This window comes from Dromaius novaehollandiae, chromosome 1, assembly GCF_036370855.1.
Source record: "Dromaius novaehollandiae isolate bDroNov1 chromosome 1, bDroNov1.hap1, whole genome shotgun sequence".
NCBI lineage: Eukaryota > Metazoa > Chordata > Aves > Casuariiformes > Dromaiidae > Dromaius > Dromaius novaehollandiae.
This window is the reverse complement of record NC_088098.1, coordinates 66,096,416-66,116,694: the sequence shown is the minus strand read 5'-3', so window position 1 is coordinate 66,116,694 and position 20,279 is coordinate 66,096,416. Positions and strand designations below refer to the sequence as shown.

Sequence of the window (20,279 nt, the reverse complement as noted above, 5' to 3'; positions counted from 1 at the left end):
TGTCACAAAAAAAAATCTTTTGCTCTGACTAGACCTTACTGATTTTATTTTTAACTATTTTTTCAACTTTCACTAGCTTTGAAAATTTAGGAAGACTATTACTTTTCTTAAAGCCCCTTCACTAAGGTATAAGAATACTTGTATGGTGCCTCTTGAGGATCTGCATAAAACAACTGAAGATCACACTCTTTCCGAAGGGATGGGTCCTGTCTTGTCACAAACCTTGTTCTTCTTCCTTGCCTGTTTCTATTTTGATGGTTGTGCAGCCATGTAGGGAGTCGGATCAAATCTCTGATCTGACTGAACAGGCTGTTCTTGTTTCTTAGGTTAGAGGAGGGTAGTGGTGATGTGGTCTTTAGCTCCAGTAATAAGTTTCAGCTAAAGTGAGGGGGAAAGAGAAAACCCCTTTCAGTGGTAGCATGGTCCAAACTAGTTAGAAGTAAAGTAAAAATTGGGTATGTGGAGATCCTGAATGTATCTGCTTTTAGTTATTGCCTCTAATCAAGTGTGTTAACGGGAAGGTTATGTGGCTGAGTTTCTGACCACAGAAGTGGTGTTGTTCCTTTCTACGGTATTATTACATCCTTAAAATACTGAGTGATATGGTTTCATAAACTCAGTGAAACCACAGGGCTGCAGGACAAAGTTGTGAAATTCAGGAACTAGTTATGATGAGCAAGCATGCTGTCTTTGGCCTGTCTGAAAGACAGAAAGTGTCTATTGATACTTCTATCTGGGGTACAGGTATTTTTTCTTTATCGTGACTAAATGAGGTAGATTATATTTTAAAGTTGAGTTTTTAAAAAGATGTACATTTCAGAGATCTGAATAAATGTTGAAGATTAGACTCTTAAGCATTTTAGAATATCTTTTTTTTTCCAGTAGACTCTGTATCTTGTTCTGTTCTTGCAGCACTATAGAGGTAGGAAAAACAAAACATTTGATTCTTTGAGAGTGTATTTATAGAGGTCAGCATGGCTCATTTGCTGGTAATGGCTTCACCTCTACAATCTCTAGTCCCATTCTAATGTAATTAGTGGTGACTGAAATACAGTCTGAGAAGAGTATCCCTAAATTTACAAAATTAGCAGGTGATTTGGAGTGTTTTTTCTGTCTCTGTCCTAGAAATCATTTCATGTACCATTCTTGGCAGTCTGCAACGGAGAAATGACAATGAAAGGAGTTACCCACCTATCCAGGATGGCTTCTGCTTCATTTCATGATGTTTTTTTCCTTTGTTTTTTGTTTAACACTTACAGCTTTTCCTGTCATTCCTGTTTGCAGATTATAGCTTCAAATCAGCTATTGACTAAACTACTGATTACCTTCTAATCTCAAAACTGAACCTTATATTGTAATGATCCGTAAACTACTAGATATATTGTGATATATTTAATGCTTTGGGTGATACTTCTAGTGTGTTGGATAAAACCTAAACAAACCTGTCTGCTGCTAAAATGAATGTGCTTTTGTTTCATTAAGCAATGAACTTGACAGCTCAAAGAAATATTGAGGTCGTTAATTTATCTGAGCTTAGCCATAGTCAGTAGTAAGGAAACAAGTTTTTAAATTAAGCATATCTGTTGCTCCCAAAGCGTAATGCCATATGCAAAGGCCAGTGGTTGAAATGGGCTTTGAGGAGTTTTACCTGGATAAATTTTAAGGATTGTAGGAGTAGAAAGGTATTTAGTAATATGCAGAGCCTGATTATATCTCTGCAATGTTCCTTTTATTTACTTCTTGAGGAGACAAGTCATTGAAGGAAAAACTTCAGATCAGATCTTGAGCAGAAGAGATGAAGTATTCAATTTCAGAATTGTAGGTGTGTGGATTTCTCTCTTTAAATGACTACAGCTTTTTTTTTTTAAATGAGGTCTCTGTAGTAACTTGCTCTTATTTTTTTTCCAAAGGGGGTGGGTGGCTATATATGTATCACATGCAGAAGAATCTCAGTTAAGTGTTATACATGGCAACAGCTGATCTCTTTAGCCTAAACACTTTTTTTTGTTGTGCCATAACACAAGTTTTGGCCAAAAATTGTTGCTTTGGATACTTTCTTCCAAGCTTCAGCATAAATTCAGCAGTATGTATACAAGCCTGGACAATGATGGTAATGTGGTAGCTAAACTTGCCCAACACTCTTATCTGGGCTGCAGTGGAAAGAGGGATGGATCTTGGGCAGTGATGACACTAGAGAAGGGTTGAGTGCTGTTAGTGCTCATGTCTGGACTAAGCTGGGTGGTTCTTACCCTATAGAAGGCTTAGTGTTGTTTTTTCCTGGTTTTCAGAGGATTTGGGTGGAGATAGATAGTTTTTTAAATAGACCAAAAAAACCCATTTTGCATAAAGTAAAAGTTCTTTTTAACATAAAACTTTCACTGGAGAGCTTTGGTTTTGTCATCAGGGTACTGGAAGATGTATGTGGAACAGTGTAAAGAAGTATACCCTGTATCGCCCAGTATCTGTTGCCTCAAATAACCATTTTAGGAACTGTTCCCCCATATGATCAGACTTACCTTTTACTTGGCATTTGATTTGTTTCTGCCTAGTTACTGGAAGCAGTCTCACTCCTTCTCTCCCAGGCCTTACCCCTTTAATGATGCTGAGGTAATTTATTTCAGTTTTAGACTGCTGCCTGGAACTGCTTCCAACTCTGACCTGATGATCTTCTCAAGTCCTGTTGCCTCCTTGCCCGCTATAAGGGGGCGAGGAAAAAAAGACAGACCAGGGGGATAAAAAGGCTGACCTGGTAGAGGTTCTCCTGTCCAACAGTTCATTTGCTGTCCTTACCTGCATGTGTATAACAGATTTTCACTAAACAAGGCTTTCTTCTAAGTTAGCTCTTTGTAGGATCAACCTGCTCTATGGCTAATTTCTCAGTCTGCCTTCCCCTGTAGGTGACCCTCCCCTCTTTTTTTTTTTTTTTCCTTTGAGTAAATTGACCGGTTTTTCCAAGTGCTCATAGGTAGCTACCATGAACTGATGCTAGAAACAACCTCTTCCCAGAGGTGAACCTCATTTTAATGAATGACTACTTCATATAGCAAAATTAAAATGTCAGCCCTGCAGGAACTAATGCCTCTTGCAGTAAAACTGAACCTGGTGTCCTTGAAGGAATGGGTTCTACTGGTATTTAGTGTTTCAAATCTTCTTGACATATTTGTAAGTCATCCAAAATGTGGCTTTGTAAAGACAAAGGTGGAGAACTTAATTTTATAGGCAAACATTTTCTCTTCCTGTCAGTATTACATTTCCTCACAGCCTTGTAACACTGACAGTGGAGGATAAGAGAATAATCTCTGGCTTTGAACAGTCTATTTAAAACTTTGTGGCTTAGTTCCTAACTGAACAGCTATTCTCTGTGGCCCCAGTGCCAGGAATTTCACTCTACACTTGAAAAATATAGAATTAGTCTTTTTATTTATTTTACTTTTGACAGGTGTGAATATCCTTTTTGATGTCATTAGGTGTCTCTTCCATACTGCAACTCCTAAGAAACTCAGATGTCTCATGTCAACATCTCAGGCAATGTAATCGATTCTGTGATTTCTTGAGGTTCTCTTCAGTGTTATTTTCTGATTCTGCCAGAGTTTGTTTACTATAAATTCAGTTGTCACTGAATATGAGCAGTAAGGATTGGGGGTGGGGAGAGGGAGAAGGGGAGGCAGTTTAGTTGAACCTTTGGGCTAGTCCTTGCTTTTTTTTTTTTTTTTTTTTTTTTTTTTGCTTTTAGAAGGTATAATGTGAAATGGGATTCTCAGCTACAAACCCCATCCAGTAGACAGTAGCTGTGTGTGTTATCTTCATGGGTTAAGCTTTCTTTTGTTTAATTTTCCAAAAGGCCTGGAAATAAATACTTTGTTTCAAGGTAAGGAAGAAATCTGAAGAGTTCATGGATTTCATGAATACAGGAGAAAAAGTGACCTGCTGCTTTTGGTTCTCTTGGCTTTACCATTTAGGGTGATATGTGCTGGTACCTGAGCATCTATCCTCTCTAATACTGCTGTGTTATTACATCAAAATTAATCTGCATGGAGGGAGGTTAAATATGCAGGTCTGTCTACTGCGAGGGGTATTATGTTATTAGGTTTAAAGTGTCTCTTGTGACTCCATCCTTGGAGGTGCTCAAAACCCGACTGGACAGTGCTGAATGATCTGCTCTAGCTGACCCTGCTTTGAGCAGAGGGGTTAGACTAGATGATCTCCAGAGGCACCTTCCAATCTCAACTGCTCTATGATTCTGTGACTGTTAAATTTTTAATTTGACCCACTTATCAAGTAGCAGTTTTAAACAGGGCAGACTGGTGCACTTTCCTAATCGACAGCCTAATCAATTTCCCTAATCAAGAGGAGAAAGGAAACATGGATGCTTTCCCCCAGAAGTGATCCTTATTTTTTCTGCAGCCAAATGCACTGGTCAGGGGGAAGGCTAATGGCATGGCAGGCTGCCACTTTAATACTGCCAGGGCCAACTTAGTACTGACTCATGTTGCTGAGTGTAACCTAATTGGGAAAGACTAGTTTTTCTTTTCCTACACATGTGCTGTTTTTCCATGAATGGAATTTAACCTCTTGTATTCAAAAGGCAAAGCCAAAAGATGAGCAAAACTAGTGCACGCTGGAAGTTTCTCTATGCTAAATTCTTTTTGTAGAAGAGACACTTGAGAGGGTGAGCTGTCTTGCCTGAAAACTCTAGCCAGATAACATCTTTGCTTTTGGCTGTAAGAAAAGCTGGATCTTGTTCACTTCATGCTGTCATCTCTCCTTGAAGTTTGCTATGTCTGTGGAGGTGTGTTTACACGCAGAACTTGGGATGGGCTGACCGGAGGTAGGGTTGGAAATGGCTGTGGGCACAGGTCAGTGTATGATGTTTTAGTTGAGTGAAAAACAAACCTACCTTAGATAATGGAATGGGTTACAACAGATCTAGAGTAATAGGGAAAGACATGTATAGACACTGGTTTTGCTGTTGAACTTGAGACCCTACTGGTCTGCTTAATGGCTGTATTACTGTCAAATGTGGTGGGTTAGCCAGGAGACTAATGGAAATGAAGTCACATAGCGTTATGTAGCATGGTGTTACACAACTTGTATAGAAAAGGGGAAAACCAAGTTCACTCAAGATCAGTTCAGAGCAGTCCTGAGTTATGAGCTACATTTATTTAGTTTATTCTGGGCATTTTTAAGAGCAATTTGAAAATATGTTAAAGAATTTTTCTGCTTTGGGGATTATGGGAGTCTTGGGCAGTATGCTATGTGCCTGGTACATTAGAACAACATTTACCTTTACATTCCCTGATTTAATCTGGTGAACTGATTATACCTGTATAGCTTGTAGTCATCTTACATTCCTTTATTAGCTGCGAGGACAAACACAGATGTGGCGTAAATTGCCTAGAGTGTATCTTTGCATAGCATCTCCATGCCTTTCAGGAAGAACAACACATAATTTGTTTTCCAAAGTAAACAGCATGTAGAAATGTACCAGCAGTTATTAATATGTTGCTTCTGCACTCTAAGCTACCAAAAGCACACCTCTTCTGGAATTTTATGAACCTCTTTCCTTTTTTCCAAAGAATCACCTCTGTTTCTTTCAGCCCTGCTCACATAGGTAAAATTCTGGAAGTTCATTACCTTCTTCAACTTCCAAGCCTGGTACTCTTTAGAACAGAAGAAGTAGTGATATTTCATCTGTCCTGGCAAGGAAATGGAGTTTCAAATTACTATATTCTCCTCCCTCCCACTTCTGCCTACCCTGCACAACACAAGCATCAGTAGGAGGAGGGACAGTTATAGAAATGGCTACAATATCAGCTACTTTGACAGAGAAAATTAATCTTTATGGAGCTAAAGGCCTTGAAAACTAATAATCTAACAGCATTATGAACCTTCAATAAAGCTGCTTTTGTTACTGCTTTCAGTTTAGTATATGTAAAACATGTTTGCATTCATGGTTATGGTCACTTGATTCTGGCTTGGAATATTAATTGTGCACACATTGTCATGTCACAATGGATTGTGGACTGTTTTGATGGCAAATCCTAGGATGTAGTCTGTTCCTTTTCAGACTTGGGAAACTATATGCTACTAATAAAGTTGGTAAGCATTTTTTTTGCCTTGGGTCTTTCTCTTGAGGGTTGCTCTAGAACCTCATTTCTCTGGTCTAAAACATTGAGATGTAGTCTAAAACCAAACATGTATCCTTACTTCTGCCCCCAGAAATGGGTCAAGAAGTATGGGAAATGGGAAGAGCTGAACATAAGTTCTTTATTAGTTTGACTGGCTTAACAGACCTCACCTGCCCCCATTGAAGACAAAACTCTATATGCTTCTAGGTGAGGTTTTATCAGTCTCCTCACTGGCATTAATATTGCACTCTTTTCTGGAGAGTCTTCTGCATCCAAAGATCATATTTGCTTCTCTCACAGTTTGATCAGTTGTACTGCGAAGAGTCTTGGCACTCTGTTTCATCCTACTTTTACTGCTTGAGGCCAGTCAGTTTTTCTTGTATGATATTTTAGTTCTCTGCAAGGAAGCACAATATTCTGAAGCTTTTACTGCACCCCACAAGAATTTTGCTCAGGTGTGAACACAGAACACTTCTCATTGCTAACAAATCCACTCGTAGCTCTGTATGGGCGTCATGTACTCCACTGAATGCAGCATGCCTGTGTCATCTGAAATACTCAAGTCCCTGTACATGGAAGACTTCTTATACTTGATGCTGTTCAGTTGGTGAAAATGAATGAGGCTAGGATTTCATGAGTACTGCACCTTATCAGAGGATCTCCTTTGGGAACAGCAGGTAGCAAATAATATTTGAAAGGAGAAGGAACTGGTTGAGGAGGACTGTTACTGTGCGTGCTCTTTAAGGATGAGAGAGGTGTGATGCTAGTATGCTGAGAGTAATTTGATCTCTCTGTATATATGTTCTATAGGAGGAACTAGCATGTATGAAATACAAACAGCATCACATTCCATACTGTAAATTCAATATAACTGCGATCCAATCACTTGGAAATGACTGAGGAGGGAGAAATATCCATCCCCATGACAAAGTAATACATAGAGACATATACTAGAATGAGGCTGTAGCAAAAGAATTATCAGAAGGTATTCATTCCCTTATACAACACTCTTTTGAGACCTTATCTGGCCAAATACAGTGTACGTCTCTAGTTCTGCACAAAATTATGTCCTTTCCCTCCCCCAACACAAACCAAACCCAACAACCATACAGTCCTGCCTGGGAGGACTAGGAAAGCCATTTGCTTATCTTAGACCGGAAGAGCCTAGGTACAGTGAAGATGAAGAGGGAGCGTGGCTGCTATCTGTAAGTATTTGTAGGAAGGGAGGGAAAGCTAATGGGTAGTTCAGTATCAACACAAGAACACAGAGGTATAACCTTGGCCAGGAAATTAAAAGAAAGCTCTTTACCCTCAAAACAACTGGATTTGGGAAGAAACTTCTGAGGTGGTAACTGGGATGGAACAAAAAGTATTACTAATCTCAGTTATTACAGTATGATATGGCTCAGGAAATCATCCGTTTCTGTCAGCTGCAGATCCTCCTCTGTCTACCTTTCAGTCTTCCAAACAAGTGTTCCACAGTTATCCCACGTAGTTACAAAATATAGTTTAGTACTTACAGTAGAAGGCACATGTCCAGTTGGTGGTATCAGCCAGAGAAGGGGAATAAGCTGTATTGTTTTCAGAAGAAAGAGAAATGCCAATGTTATAAAAATGACAAGAAAAAGAACATTGTTTTTTCACTGAGGCCAAACAGGATTCAAACATCCCAATGTCAAAGAGCTTTCTAGTCTACCCTCTGAAATGTAATTCCTAGGTAATTTTTCATTACAGTTAGCTAGATCTCTCCCTTCTATGGAGAAAGCAATATTTCTTATGATAACTTCTGAGGCCTGTGCTTAGGGAAGGATAGGGAAGTGAAGAGAATAGGCATATGGCTTCCACTGGTAGCTCCCAGTATAATCAGGGACTAATTCTTTGTATTACTCAGTTATCAAATTGGGGAAAAATAAGCATTCTTAATAGCAGTGTATGCTCCTGTTAGTGTAAATTAATGGTAAATATAAGAATATTAAATTGGCTAATACCAGTGAGCAACTGTGGAGGATGAGTGGTGTCTGGATGTTGAAGGTTCCAGGTTGCCATCTTGGGAGAGGAGCTTCCCCTTTGCATGGTAGTCTGCTGCATGGGAGCACTGTGTAGCGTTCCAGGCAAGCGCCTCCTGGCATACTGGAGTTTTGCTGCTGCTCCTGGTCATCCCAGGTTTACAGAGCTGTGCTGTTCTGCCAATCCATGCTAGCTGGTTGAGTCTGAAAACAGCAGCTGGATAAAGCTGAAGCTGAAGGAAGCATCACTTAATTTCAGTATTTTTCTACTTAAAGAGAGCTTCTTAATCCAATTCTGAAGTTATTACCTGCCCGCAGATAGACTAGCAGCAGCCTGTTTGTCACTGAGAAGATCACAACAGTTACCTTTAGTCTCTCTTGCCCCTTTTCACTCCTTGCTGCATTAAAACTATTTTGAAAAAGGGTCGATTTGGCTAGCGCTCAAATACTAGATGGATGATATGAAATGAGGAATCAAGGAAACTGGTCAGTTTGAGCCCAAGGTCCAGAACTCAATCATCTGCCAGGAGAAATCCTGGAATGTGCCGTATGATAAATTCAAGCCTGCGAACAGCGCAATGGCAGAGCAGTGTGTGATGGGCTGTCAGACCATGCTGGACAGAACCTGTTTCACAGTATGGTAGTTCTCTGTGACCACTGAGAGCATTAATAGTGGGATGCTAAAGAGATGCATGTGGACATCTCACACACAGAGTTATTGTAGGTCTCTTGATGGCAACTCCCAAACCTGCATTAAGTAGAAAGTGTGGACAGGCACTTTCATAGAGCACTTTCTGTGCAAGATAGCTGGGAAGTTCAGCTAAGGATATCTGTCTAAGACCCCAAGATATCCTTGTAGGAGAATCTTTTATTCTTTGGCTTTTATCCAGAGGAGGATTGAATTGAAAGGACTGGATAGAAAAGTCTTTGATGGTGAAAGGCAAAGAGAAGCTTTTATGTGTGCTCACTACTAGGAACAAGTTCTGCTGAATGACATCCTTACACTTAGTTTGGATTAAATCTCTGACTAATTCGTACCAAGTCTTTTCATGTCCCCACCAGTGCAGCTGTATTTGAGCGGACTAGTAATGTCTGCCTCTGGAAATGATGACTGCCATCTTACTTCAGAAGCTGTGCTTGCCAAAGCCTCAGGGAGAGGAGAGCAAATCACAAACCCGCCTCCACCTCTTTCCTCTGTAACTGATTTCCTAACAGATTTTCATTTGCTGCAGGCACTGAGCTTGGCATCATCTCTGCTGAGTGAGACATCTCCTGAGTGTTCAGTGGCTTCAGGGGAATCACTATCTGGCCAATTGAAACTGTTTCAGCGTTTACTGAGAGTCAAGTGTCCAGCCAAGTAGGGAACATGCTGCCTGGTTACTATTTTTAAGCTTTGTAACAGTATGTGCAAATGATATTTACTTATGTCCAGAGTAGAAAGTTCTGTGTTACAAGTTTTGGTTTTGCTATGCTCTGAGCTCAGCCTGTAATCTGGATTACCTTTTCTGTATCCCTGTAAGATGTTTTTCTGGGAGAAGTTTTGTTATGCTTTATAGCATGAGAAGTTGTAATTTCACAATTCTACTTAATCTTTTCCTTACTATTTGTAATAGTTTAGCTAAAATGCTTAAATGGGTTGTTTGCTTAGACTGTCTTTCTGTCTCTTGTGATTCCTGTAGTCTTCCTTTTACCTATGAGAAAAATGAATGATGAGTAACATCAGACTCTCAGGATTGTGCAAGACAGGTGAATTTTCATTAAGCTGCTAGATTTGATCAGTGGTTACTTGACAGTCTCTTAGTGAAGTTTATTAGTTGCTAAGGGTTGGGTTTTGTTTTGCTTTTTTTATTATTATTTTTATTACAGATGAGAATATTAGAGTGCAAAGGATGAGTATTCTTATCTTTGAAAGAGGAAGGATTTACATGAGCAGATTTTTCAAGTGTTAATACTAAGCTAAGTTTAATATACTGTCAAATTAAGAGCTCTAGGATGTAAGTACAGTAAGAGAATGCTTTGAGGAAAGGGTAGGATAGAGATTCTTTCTTCTGACGGTGAAAATATATCTACAGGAAATCAGCCTGTGGCAGGTTTTAGAAAAGAAGAGATTTGTGGCACCTGTGGAAGAGAGCTCAATAAAGGATCTAAGTTGTAAAATAAATAATATATAAATATAACAAATATATAAATAGTAAATAAATAATAAAATGCTATGAGTTTTTTCTGTATTTTTTTTTCTCTTTTGATCTAATGAACTGGGATTTAGCATTGTGTCCACTGAACGTGTTGAGTATCTTCTCCGTTATCGAGATGCGTACGCCTTAAGTGTCTGGACAAGTAAGTTCTATCCTGACAATGAGGTATATCTCTGTATTGAATCTGCTAGTCATTCAGACAAAGAAAATTCAAAGCATACTGGAGACCAGTCTCTTCCTATTCCCTTCATATCCTTTTGTGTGTTCGGTTCAAACTCTGTTCAGTCAGTAGTGTTCTCGCTGATGTGTGCAATTCTCTGCCCTTTACAAAATGGAATTAAATTGCTTAATTAAAGGTATTACGGTCTAACCTAGTGACCAACATGCAAGGACAATACAAGCCTGTGGTGGCCTGCAGAACATCAAGAAATGACCTGCCACACATACCCTAAATTGAGTTCCTTGCCATGGCCATTTCTGGTCTTAGATATGTAGCGAGACTACACAGTACACATTTAATTTACAACTTTAAGTGGAGAGAAGAATATACAGTGATTTGGGCTACATGAGTAGGATACACAAGTCAGTGGTTATAAACACACTGTGAGATTTCTTCTGGCAGCAATGAAACATGAGAGAGTTGGCCTGCTGATAGAGTTTGGGTTTGTTGGGTGGGCATTGGGTTGAGGGCAGTGGTAGATGAATGCATATGATGGTTGAGATACAGCGTGCTGGATGTATTGACAGTGAGTGAGTAGTGAAGGCGTGTGGCAGGTTGGGAGTAAGGTGCTGGTCCTGACCTAGTTACTGATGAGTGCTTGAGATGCTGTCCTTGGTGGGACCTTTCACATCAAGGCTAGGAGATGTGCAGGGGGAGGCAGGGAAGCACTCACTTTTTTTGGTATACTGCTGATGCAAGCCTTAATTTTTATATGAAGACTTGTATTCAGTTCTAAAGTCGTGGAGGCCTGGGTTTAAGGTCCAGTTTCTGAGGTATGTTTTCCATGCTCTGCACATGTATTTTAGTGGCAATTATAAAGGCTAGGCTTGCACACACAAGTTGTTGCATGTTGTTGCAAGTCTTTCCTGGACTTTTCCTAGAATAAAGCTTGGGGTTGTTTTGTTTTTCAAGGTCAACAGCCTCTAAGTGAAGTGTGTTTTGTGGGCTGGAGAAATCTTTATGACTCTTAAATTCAAATGTCTGTTTACTTTGGTTTCTTGGCTCCCAAAGTACTTTTGCAAGATCTGTGTTAGGACAAAAAAATCCAAAAATTTTAAGTTGTTCTACTTTCTGTATTCAGTCTTCCTGAAACAGGACAAACATCCCTTAAATAATCTATTTGTACTGATCTGTGTGATATATTAGATTCGTGATGCCTTGGCTAGTTGCAGCGTATGAGAGAGGGGGGATGGAATTATCAATCTTTTAATCCTGTTTTCTGGCTCCCTTTTCCCTCACTGCTTCCTTCCAGAAAGTGCCTGCCTCTTTTACACACCCATAATAGTTGAAAGCAGGACAAACAAAACTTGTTCTTCTGTGTACGTTTTTAATGTCTGTAACTGGAAATACTGTGGGGGATTTTTCTGGTTTGTGAAAGTCTGGTATTTACCAAACCACTGAGGAGTGATCCTTGAAGTTAAAAGTTCAGATAGCCACCTGCCTTGATTAGGATAAATACTGACACAAACGACCAAGTTTTTGAGTTTGCTCCTGAGGTTCTAAGATATCTCTCTTGATGACCCAAATGAACATGGCTTTGATAACTTCAGCCTAGTCTGGACAGCATTCAATTAGTAATCTTTGCTGACCTGTATAAGGTAGAATTAGATGGTATAAAGAGCTGAAGCACATAGCTGGAGAAAAGTGCACAATAGAAGTAAAAAGCTTTCTGTAGTGTGAGCAGCTATTATACAAAATGCTAGACATTTTCAGTTACTAAATTTCATGAAAGCATTTTACGTGCTCTTTAAAGAGCAGTATTTTTTTCTCTTTTTGTCACTTGCACATTGTATGATTGTGTCATTCTTTTTGTCTGTGTTGATTAGCTTTCCTGCATTATCCTTTGTGATTGTTGTAGTCTGTATTTTGATGCAAGGTTCTGACACTTCACTTTTCTTATATAAATTGAAAAAATGTTTTCATGTAGGCTTCATTAGATAGTTCATTTCTTTTATGAGGTTTCTTATATATTTTAAAAAATATAAATCTGGGCTCCGTCTGTTTCCTCACTGTGTCCTGGAATAGCTTGGGGGGATCAGAGTGCTGATGGAACTTGAAGACCTCAGAAGACTTGGATCACCGGGCTGCAAAGGTTGTTCTAGTTTGTTGCCTCCAATCTCTGTTCTATTACAGCTCTCTAGGTGGATCAGAACAAAGCTCTTGTTCTTCTTTAATGTTCAGTAATGCTTTTCTGGAAATCTCTTTTTGCTGTGGCATAGCATGTTTGCTCAAAAAGATAAAATCAATCTGTATCCTGTATGATGTCAGAAGCTGGTATGACTTGCTGTGCTAACAAGATTGATTTGTTTTTTTCCCCCTTTTTGAGTCACAGAAGTAAAGTTCTGTGAAAGCGTCATTCCAGTCATTTCTTAGAGGTCTTTTTTATACAGGAGCTGTCCTCAAGTAGCATTCGAGGAAGTCTAGAGAAGTCCAGCTTGTAACTTTGGTTAAGATCTAACTTTAGGATGGATCTCCACATTGAAATATAACATCAGGAACAGTTTCAAAGTGCTTCAAGTGAGGAAAAGACATTCAACCTTCTTAGCCTTTTAAGTGGTGGAGTGAGAAGCCTCCATTGTGTCTCAGCCTAGTAGGATGTGAAGTGATTGTGGACTTAGCTTAGAAGTGGGATATGTACCACTGTCTGATTGCCTAGAGGTGTGGGATATGGTGTTTATGGGAAATGCTTTTAGGGTGAGGGCTCCCTGCGTTGAAATTGGACTTAGTGAAATGTTGGTACATAAAGGTCCTGTGGAAGTTTTTCAGAAATAAGGGGTGGCAAGGTGGAGATGGGGGTGAGTTCCTGGGCAGGGGAAGCAGCCTCCAGTATTTAAGGTGATACAATCTGGGAGGAAGTGGAAGCAAAATCTGCCATTGTGTCGCAGTGGGTGCACCAAGAATGAATCTTGTAAAGAAAGATGAATCCGGAGTCCCAGAACTGAGGCTCTGAGAATTAACCTCTCTCCCAGAAGAGCAGGCTTTAGTAGAGCACCATCTTGCCATAAAATCTGGGAAACAGAGTTATTGGTACTTACTATTTTTTGTAAAGTGTTCTGAATGCTTTGGTTGAAAAATGCTGTGTAGTTGCCTATCTTTAGTGTTCTCTCCTGGTAGACTTTAAGTCTGTACCGGGAAGAATCTTAGGAGAATTTGTAGGAAATGAATGGATTTCACCACCCAGATAACAAATGCAACTTTTGCTGTCATCTGTCTTTGGGTTTTAGGATGCTTGTAAAAGGAAGTGTTGCTCACAGGACTTCATCTTGCTGTGCTAATGGCCACACTCCAAAAGAAAAGTTTGTCTTGACAGTCTTGCTTTTTGTGGGAAGTAGTACTATGTATTCTCAACATGAAGGCACATTTTCTTCTTTGAGAAATAAAATGTTTACTGTGCGTGTAGAGTACCATGTAGTTCTTTAAAGCACAGCGGCAGTTCCAAGACTTTAAAAAAATAATAATAATAATAATAATGTTCCCGGCTTCCCAAGCACATAGTTGGTCTTAGGTGAGTAGGGATCACTGTACTGGTTACAGTGGCTCCATGTGAAGATTCCTGCTGTGAGAGATTTCCCTAGTATGTGACTGTCACAGACAGATTGAGTCATTTAGGCTGGTTGTACTTGAGGCTTGCTGTATAATATGACAACTATGGCCTACTATTTCCCTGTCATCTTATAAGGGGAGGACAAGTGGGCAGCTACCTCTTCCTTCTTCGCGGTTTCTCTTCTTTTTTTCCTCTTTCATTTGGTTGGGAATCTCTGGTTAAGCACCCTATATGACTCAAGGAAACTGGCTAAAATAGCCAGAGGCTTATAAAATTTAGCGTGACTAAGCTGAGCAGCTTTTCCCCAAAAAGCAGAAGGAAAAAAGCCTGGGTAGAACATTTTGGGACATTAATTTTGATCAAGATGAAGAAAGAGGAGAGGTGATCTGTTTCTTGGGCTCCTTCTTTACGTAGGTGATCTTTCAACATAAGGACACCTGTTGTGATCAAAGAATAATGTGTAACAGAACAGCAAAATGGTATGTTAGTTGAATTCATGTAGATAAAAAGTTTTAATATGTAGGTCTGATGTTTTCAGTACTCATTTTCTGTCAATTCAGAAATGGTTAGTAATGAACAATGAAAGCATTTCTATTCAGTACCTTAATATAAGTTTGAGAACCAAACTACTACTTATAGTTGCCTCTGTGTTCATGTGTTTCTATGTTCTTGGATATAGTTTGCATTTCTTTTAAAATTGTAACTGGATTGAGTTTTCTTGAAGTGAAGAGAGTTGTGTGTGAACTGTTTGTATATGCCACTTGATCTTTTCTTTAGGAAGAATAGGTTCTGTATTTGCAACTTAGTTCGTATTTGGTCTCCCTCTCCTTCTGTTCCAGCTTGGGGGTTAGAAAGGAAAAAGATGGAGACCAAAAGGATTCACCCTCCCCATTTCTGCCCAGCAGATCAGGTTTGCTGAGTGTGTTAAAACACAGACATCTATTTGCCAGTGTATTTGCTTGAGCGCTTAGTTTTATGAACCAGAGCAGACCTGAATACCATCTTAAAACATACTGTGTACAATGCTGACATTCCTTTTTTCCATCTGGTGTGAAAGGGAAGCTGCAAACAATGGCAACCACGCCCTTGGTCCTCCTGCTTTCCTATTGCTTGTCTGCATAATATCAGACTAAAATAATTGCAGATTTTATTTTTAACTTTTCTTGTAGAAACTGTCCTCCTTTTGCCATGTGTTCTGCAACCTTATAGCTGCCCTAAACCTGTACTTTTGGTATCTGTGATGACTTAGGATGTGATGAACATGTTGTACCAAGGGCCATTTCTTTACTTTTAGCTAAAAGTAAGTTCAAATCAAATCCTGGAAATGAAAACAGAGCTTTTTCATTTGTTGGAATAAAGACTTTTTTTGGTGTGGTTTCCTAAAGAAGGAAGGCTTATGGGATTGAGCTACTTGTCCATCTGCTTTTCAGTTCACCTTTAATAACTTTTGAACAATTTCATCCAGATTTGACAGTGAATTAAAGTCTTGAAGATAATTAATTTCCTACAAGTGTCAAGAAAACTGTTGACTGGCTAGAGAAGAGAGACAAAAATAGGTGTCCCCGCTGTCTCCAGCGTAGGCTTAACAATAATCTGTTCTTAGGCTTTTGCTAGCCAAGTTGCCAGTATGTACTGCCTGCCCAGATATTACAGTAAACTCAGAGTTTTCCAGAGCGTGTTACTGCATTTTTCTTAGGCAGAAGTTAGGGAGCCAAATGAGGGAAGCGAGGGCATAGGGGACATTGCTAGGGAATTGGAAATATTATGGAAAGGATGAAATCAATGGGAACTGGGGCTCTTGGAGCATGCACTAGTTTTACAGCGGATGGAAAAACTTGCTTTTTAGATTCCATGCAGTACTGCAAGTTTGTCGGTCTCTAAATTCTAATAACTTGTCTGTCTTGTCAAGGGTGGATCTGAGGTGTTTGTCTAGCTGTGAAATAGCCAAAGTATAAAAGGTGTTTACGCTGTGATCAGAGAAACTCAACATTCTAAGCAGAGCTGGACAGTTATTTTGGCAAATGTTTTATTCACTCAAAATGCTGTTTTGAGCTAGATGAAACAATTTTTGAATTTGGATGGAATTAAGTCAATAGCTTCAGCCAGAAAAAAAATGGAAAAAAATGCTGGAAAACTATTCCTGAACTAAAATATTTTATTTTTGCAGGCCCAAGTCACAAGTTAAATGAGGCTCTTTTAACAAAATCAGAGTGGAAAATGTAGGGGAGGTGACTCTTACAATGTAGTAATGAGGGTGCATTTGTTTGGAATATAGGCCTATATTCGCAACACATGCAGGAATTTGAATTTGCACGATTAAATTCATTATATGCATCATTTGCAAAGCCTCTTCCGATCTCTTGCATTGGGCAGGAGTAGGGGTGAGTTTTCCAGGCATTGAACTTACTTTCCCATATTCACAGTTGGTAAAATATTCACACAAGGTCTGAAAGCAACACATCTTTGGTGACTGTGGGAAGGGGAAGGAAATGCCACCTGGAATTATTCATTGTCTGTTTCTCTGTTTTTCATTGGTTTCTTTTGTCCTGGACGTGAGCTGGAGATCCTGAGTGTACTTGTAGTCATGAGTCAGTGACAACCTCTTGCTATTATTGTAAATAGCAATATGAACACTGTTCTTGCATGCTTTTTTTCCACAGGCATTGTCTTTCTCTCCCAACACATTTGCCAAGGAATGCGCAGAGCTTCTGAGTCAGCAATCAGCTGCCTCGAGACAAAACATGCAGGATACTGCAGACTTGCAGAGTAGCCAACAACACATACAAATACCCTGGAAACCTGGCAAATTCTTCTTGCCTGCCCTTGCTTTGCCTCCTGTAATTTCCATGATCTCTGACATGTTGCTGTTCGGTTCCAAGGGATTTGGGTGTTTACATCAGGAATGCAGAGTTTTGAGGAGTGACTGATTGCAGTGATTGAAGCTTCTGTACAGAAGAAGCAGCTCTATTTGACCTCTGGGCATAACTGACTTAATAGCCTTTTACGAAATGGGATGTCGGCAGAACTTCAAAATTATTATGCCACTCTGGTTGAGCTGTGTAAAATGACCCACTTTTGCAAGTCCGTCACCTGGCTTGGCAAATCTTGAACACAAAGCATTAAATTCCTAGAGGGAAAGTAGATTGCATTTTACCTTCAGGTGCTGTCTTAGCAGTGCAGAAACATGCTGCTTTGTCCTTTCGTCTGGTGAAAGAGTAGAACAGAAGCAAGAGTAAGAGATGAATCCTGTGTTGTCCTTGCATCTGGATGAATTAATAATGGGCTGTGGACTAAGACTTAACTTGTCACCCCACTGAATTTAGGTCATGTAGCTTTTATTACTTACTCCTAGGAAATGTTTTGTCAGTCGTCTTAAGTGCAGATGTAAAGTGGGTGTTTGGGTGGTAGAGCGTGGATGACAGGGGAAACAACACAAAATAGTATTCAACTTGCTGTACTGCGCTGGTTACTGAGGCATGGGGAGTTAAACTTTACATATTTTATTGCATCTCTGTTACACAGATGCACCCTTCAACATGGGTGATTTGTGGGAGTTCTGTATAACATTGCTCTTGAGAACAGAAGAGGGGTCACAGGCTAAAAGCACAGTATCTTAGACCTCTGGAGATGTGTAGTGGTTACTCAGAGGTGCAAGCCTGGAGCACATTTTCAGCTTCACAACAGTGAAATTAATCTTACAAATAAGGGAAGTAGTTAGTTCTATACTGTTTAGTGAACAGTGCTGATATGGACATGATGTCACCATCAGCCAGTCATAAATACAGCTTCATTTGTGTTGAGTCCTCTAAGGCAGTTGTCCTAATAAAGTCAGAATTACGTTCTCCAGTATAGCCCATTGTTATACTCTGGCTTCCATAGGAAAATTTTTTTATTTTTATTTTTAATAATAAACAGTTTGGGGCTGTATGTAGGGGTATCAAGGTCTGCTGTTTTAAAATACAACTAATAAATATCATGTTAGAGTGGAATGTAGGAGTGCCCAAACAAACTGTTGCCGAGCTGACGTACTGGAGTGGAAGAGACATGAGCTGTAATGTTTGACTTGGCTTCCTGTCTGCTGGAAGCCGGAAAAGAGCTGGTGAGAATCTAAAAGGTTTTATCTGAGTCCACATATTTCCTTTTTTACCTTAATACCCTTTGCAGAAAAAACAAACACAAAAAGCACCTCAGAAGTGTTTTCAGTTCTATAGTTTTAACATCTGTTTCAAGCTAAAAGCATGCTTTGAATGTATGCTGCCCTCCAATCTGAAGATAAAACTTTTTTTGGGGGGGGGGGGTGGGGGGGGGGAAGTCCTGCAAATCAAAAGAAGTTGAAAACCGTGGAACTAGAGGAAATAGTATGAGAATTCCCTGAGAATAGTGCATCAGCCAGATTTCACTGTTATGCTACTTATTAAGATAGGAATATGCACATAGAAACTAGGTGAGACAAAAGCTTACACTGGTTGGTGCAACATACATCTCCCAGACATTTTTTCATTCTTGATATCTTTTCTTAAGCATTTGATTGCTGTTAGATCTAACTTCTTTCCAGGAGTGCAGTAGCCATCATTGCTTTTATTAAGTCACTCTGCAAAAGTAGTCTTTGCAAGGACTCTCAAACAGAAATATCAACCTGTGATATGCCATTCTCTTTCCTCTTCTCTACCTATCATGGGCAAAGATACAGGTCATTTTTGAATGAACCCAGACTTGTTTTACTGGTGGGATACTAGCTCCCAAAGTACTTTGTGGCAGTAGTGTTTTTAAGACTGGCACGTTACCACTGCTGTGGTGTTAACACAGCAATCTTGTCATCACAGTGATTGTTATCTTAATAATAGTATGTGTACCTTTTGTTTTAAAACCTCCTCCTGCTTCCAAACATCATGTAACACCAGCCAGTTTACTTGAAACTTCGCTGTTCTTTGTGTGAAACAAAAATTTTGAAAAAACTTTGTAGAGGATGGGTCAGATAAAGTGTGTTGTTATTTTACAGAGATGAGATGCTTCACTGTTGGAAGTGAGGCTCAGTTAGCTTTGGAATGCCGTAATTCAGTGCAGTTGGACAGGAATCTTTGGTGTTCTGTTTAGTTGGCTCATTTAGGACCCATGCCTTACTAGTTACTGAGAGTTTGCACTTTCAGTTCAGTAGGCACAGCCATAATTTTGGAAAGAAAAACAAAGATCAAGCTCAATTGTATTTTGTCCTTTTTATTTTACAGGTTAATAATGCTTGTAAGCCAGAGGTGAAAGTGGCTCAGCAGTGTGACATCAGGAAGTCTGGCAGACTGGAAGAGAACAGATCTACCCCCCAGGGTAGCTGCTAAGTGTGAAACATGGAAGAAAGTAAGAATGAGAAGGTGAACCAGGCTCATGTTCTCTTTGACAGATTTGTCCAGGCTTCAACCTGCAAGGGGACTCTCAAGGCTTTCCAAGAGCTTTGTGATTACCTCGAACTAAAACCCAAGGACTATCGTTCTTTCTATCACAAACTCAAGTCCAAGCTAAATTACTGGAAGGCCAAAGCCTTGTGGGCCAAACTGGATAAGAGAGGCAGCCATAAAGACTACAAGAAGGGGAAAGCGTGCGCCAACACAAAGGTAAGGAAAGTGATCCTCTGCAGAGATTTATTCTTGGGAGTCAAGCTAATTCCATTAGCTTTCTGTCAAATTTGATTGTCCACCTGAATAGGGGAAACTAAATTGAAATCCTTGAGAATGACCAGGATATCTGTAGTTTCTTCAGGAGAATCAGTTTGCAAGTTTCTCTGTTTTGTGTCTTTGTGGCATCAATACTATAGGTGAGGTTGAGGTAGAAAATCTTCATTTGTAAGCTGTTAATCTTGGTAAGCATATCTTACTTTTTTTTATTACATAATATCTGGGAAATGAAATCTGCTGTTGGAGTCTAGATACAAAATATTTTATTGGAAATTTCCAAAATACATCCCTTTAAGTTTGAAAATTTTCATGACTCTCTCTCAAGAAAAGTAAAACTTCCCTGCAAATTTGGCAAAATATTATATTTAACACTTAGAAAGTAATCACTTACATTTCATGTTTAAAGAAAGAAAAGGAAAAAGCAAAAATGCTGTGGAAACTCAAATCAATTCATTTTAAAAGATTGGTATGTGTGATATTTATAATAAGGAATTGCTGCATTCCCCTGAAAAAAGTAATTTAA

At 39.4% G+C, this 20,279-nt stretch overlaps 1 protein-coding gene across 3 annotated transcripts in view; it reads left to right on the top strand.

The window, feature by feature from the left end:
* Window positions 1–20,279, top strand: part of MICAL3 (microtubule associated monooxygenase, calponin and LIM domain containing 3) — a 185,658-nt gene that overhangs the window by 56,471 nt on the left and 108,908 nt on the right. For all 3 annotated transcript variants that reach the window (XM_064515336.1, XM_064515346.1, XM_064515344.1), the window contains one exon: window positions 19,319–19,696. In XM_064515336.1, coding sequence (XP_064371406.1) covers window positions 19,433–19,696 — 264 coding nt within the window. In that variant the 5' untranslated portion in view covers window positions 19,319–19,432. The remainder of the gene's footprint in view (window positions 1–19,318; window positions 19,697–20,279) is intronic.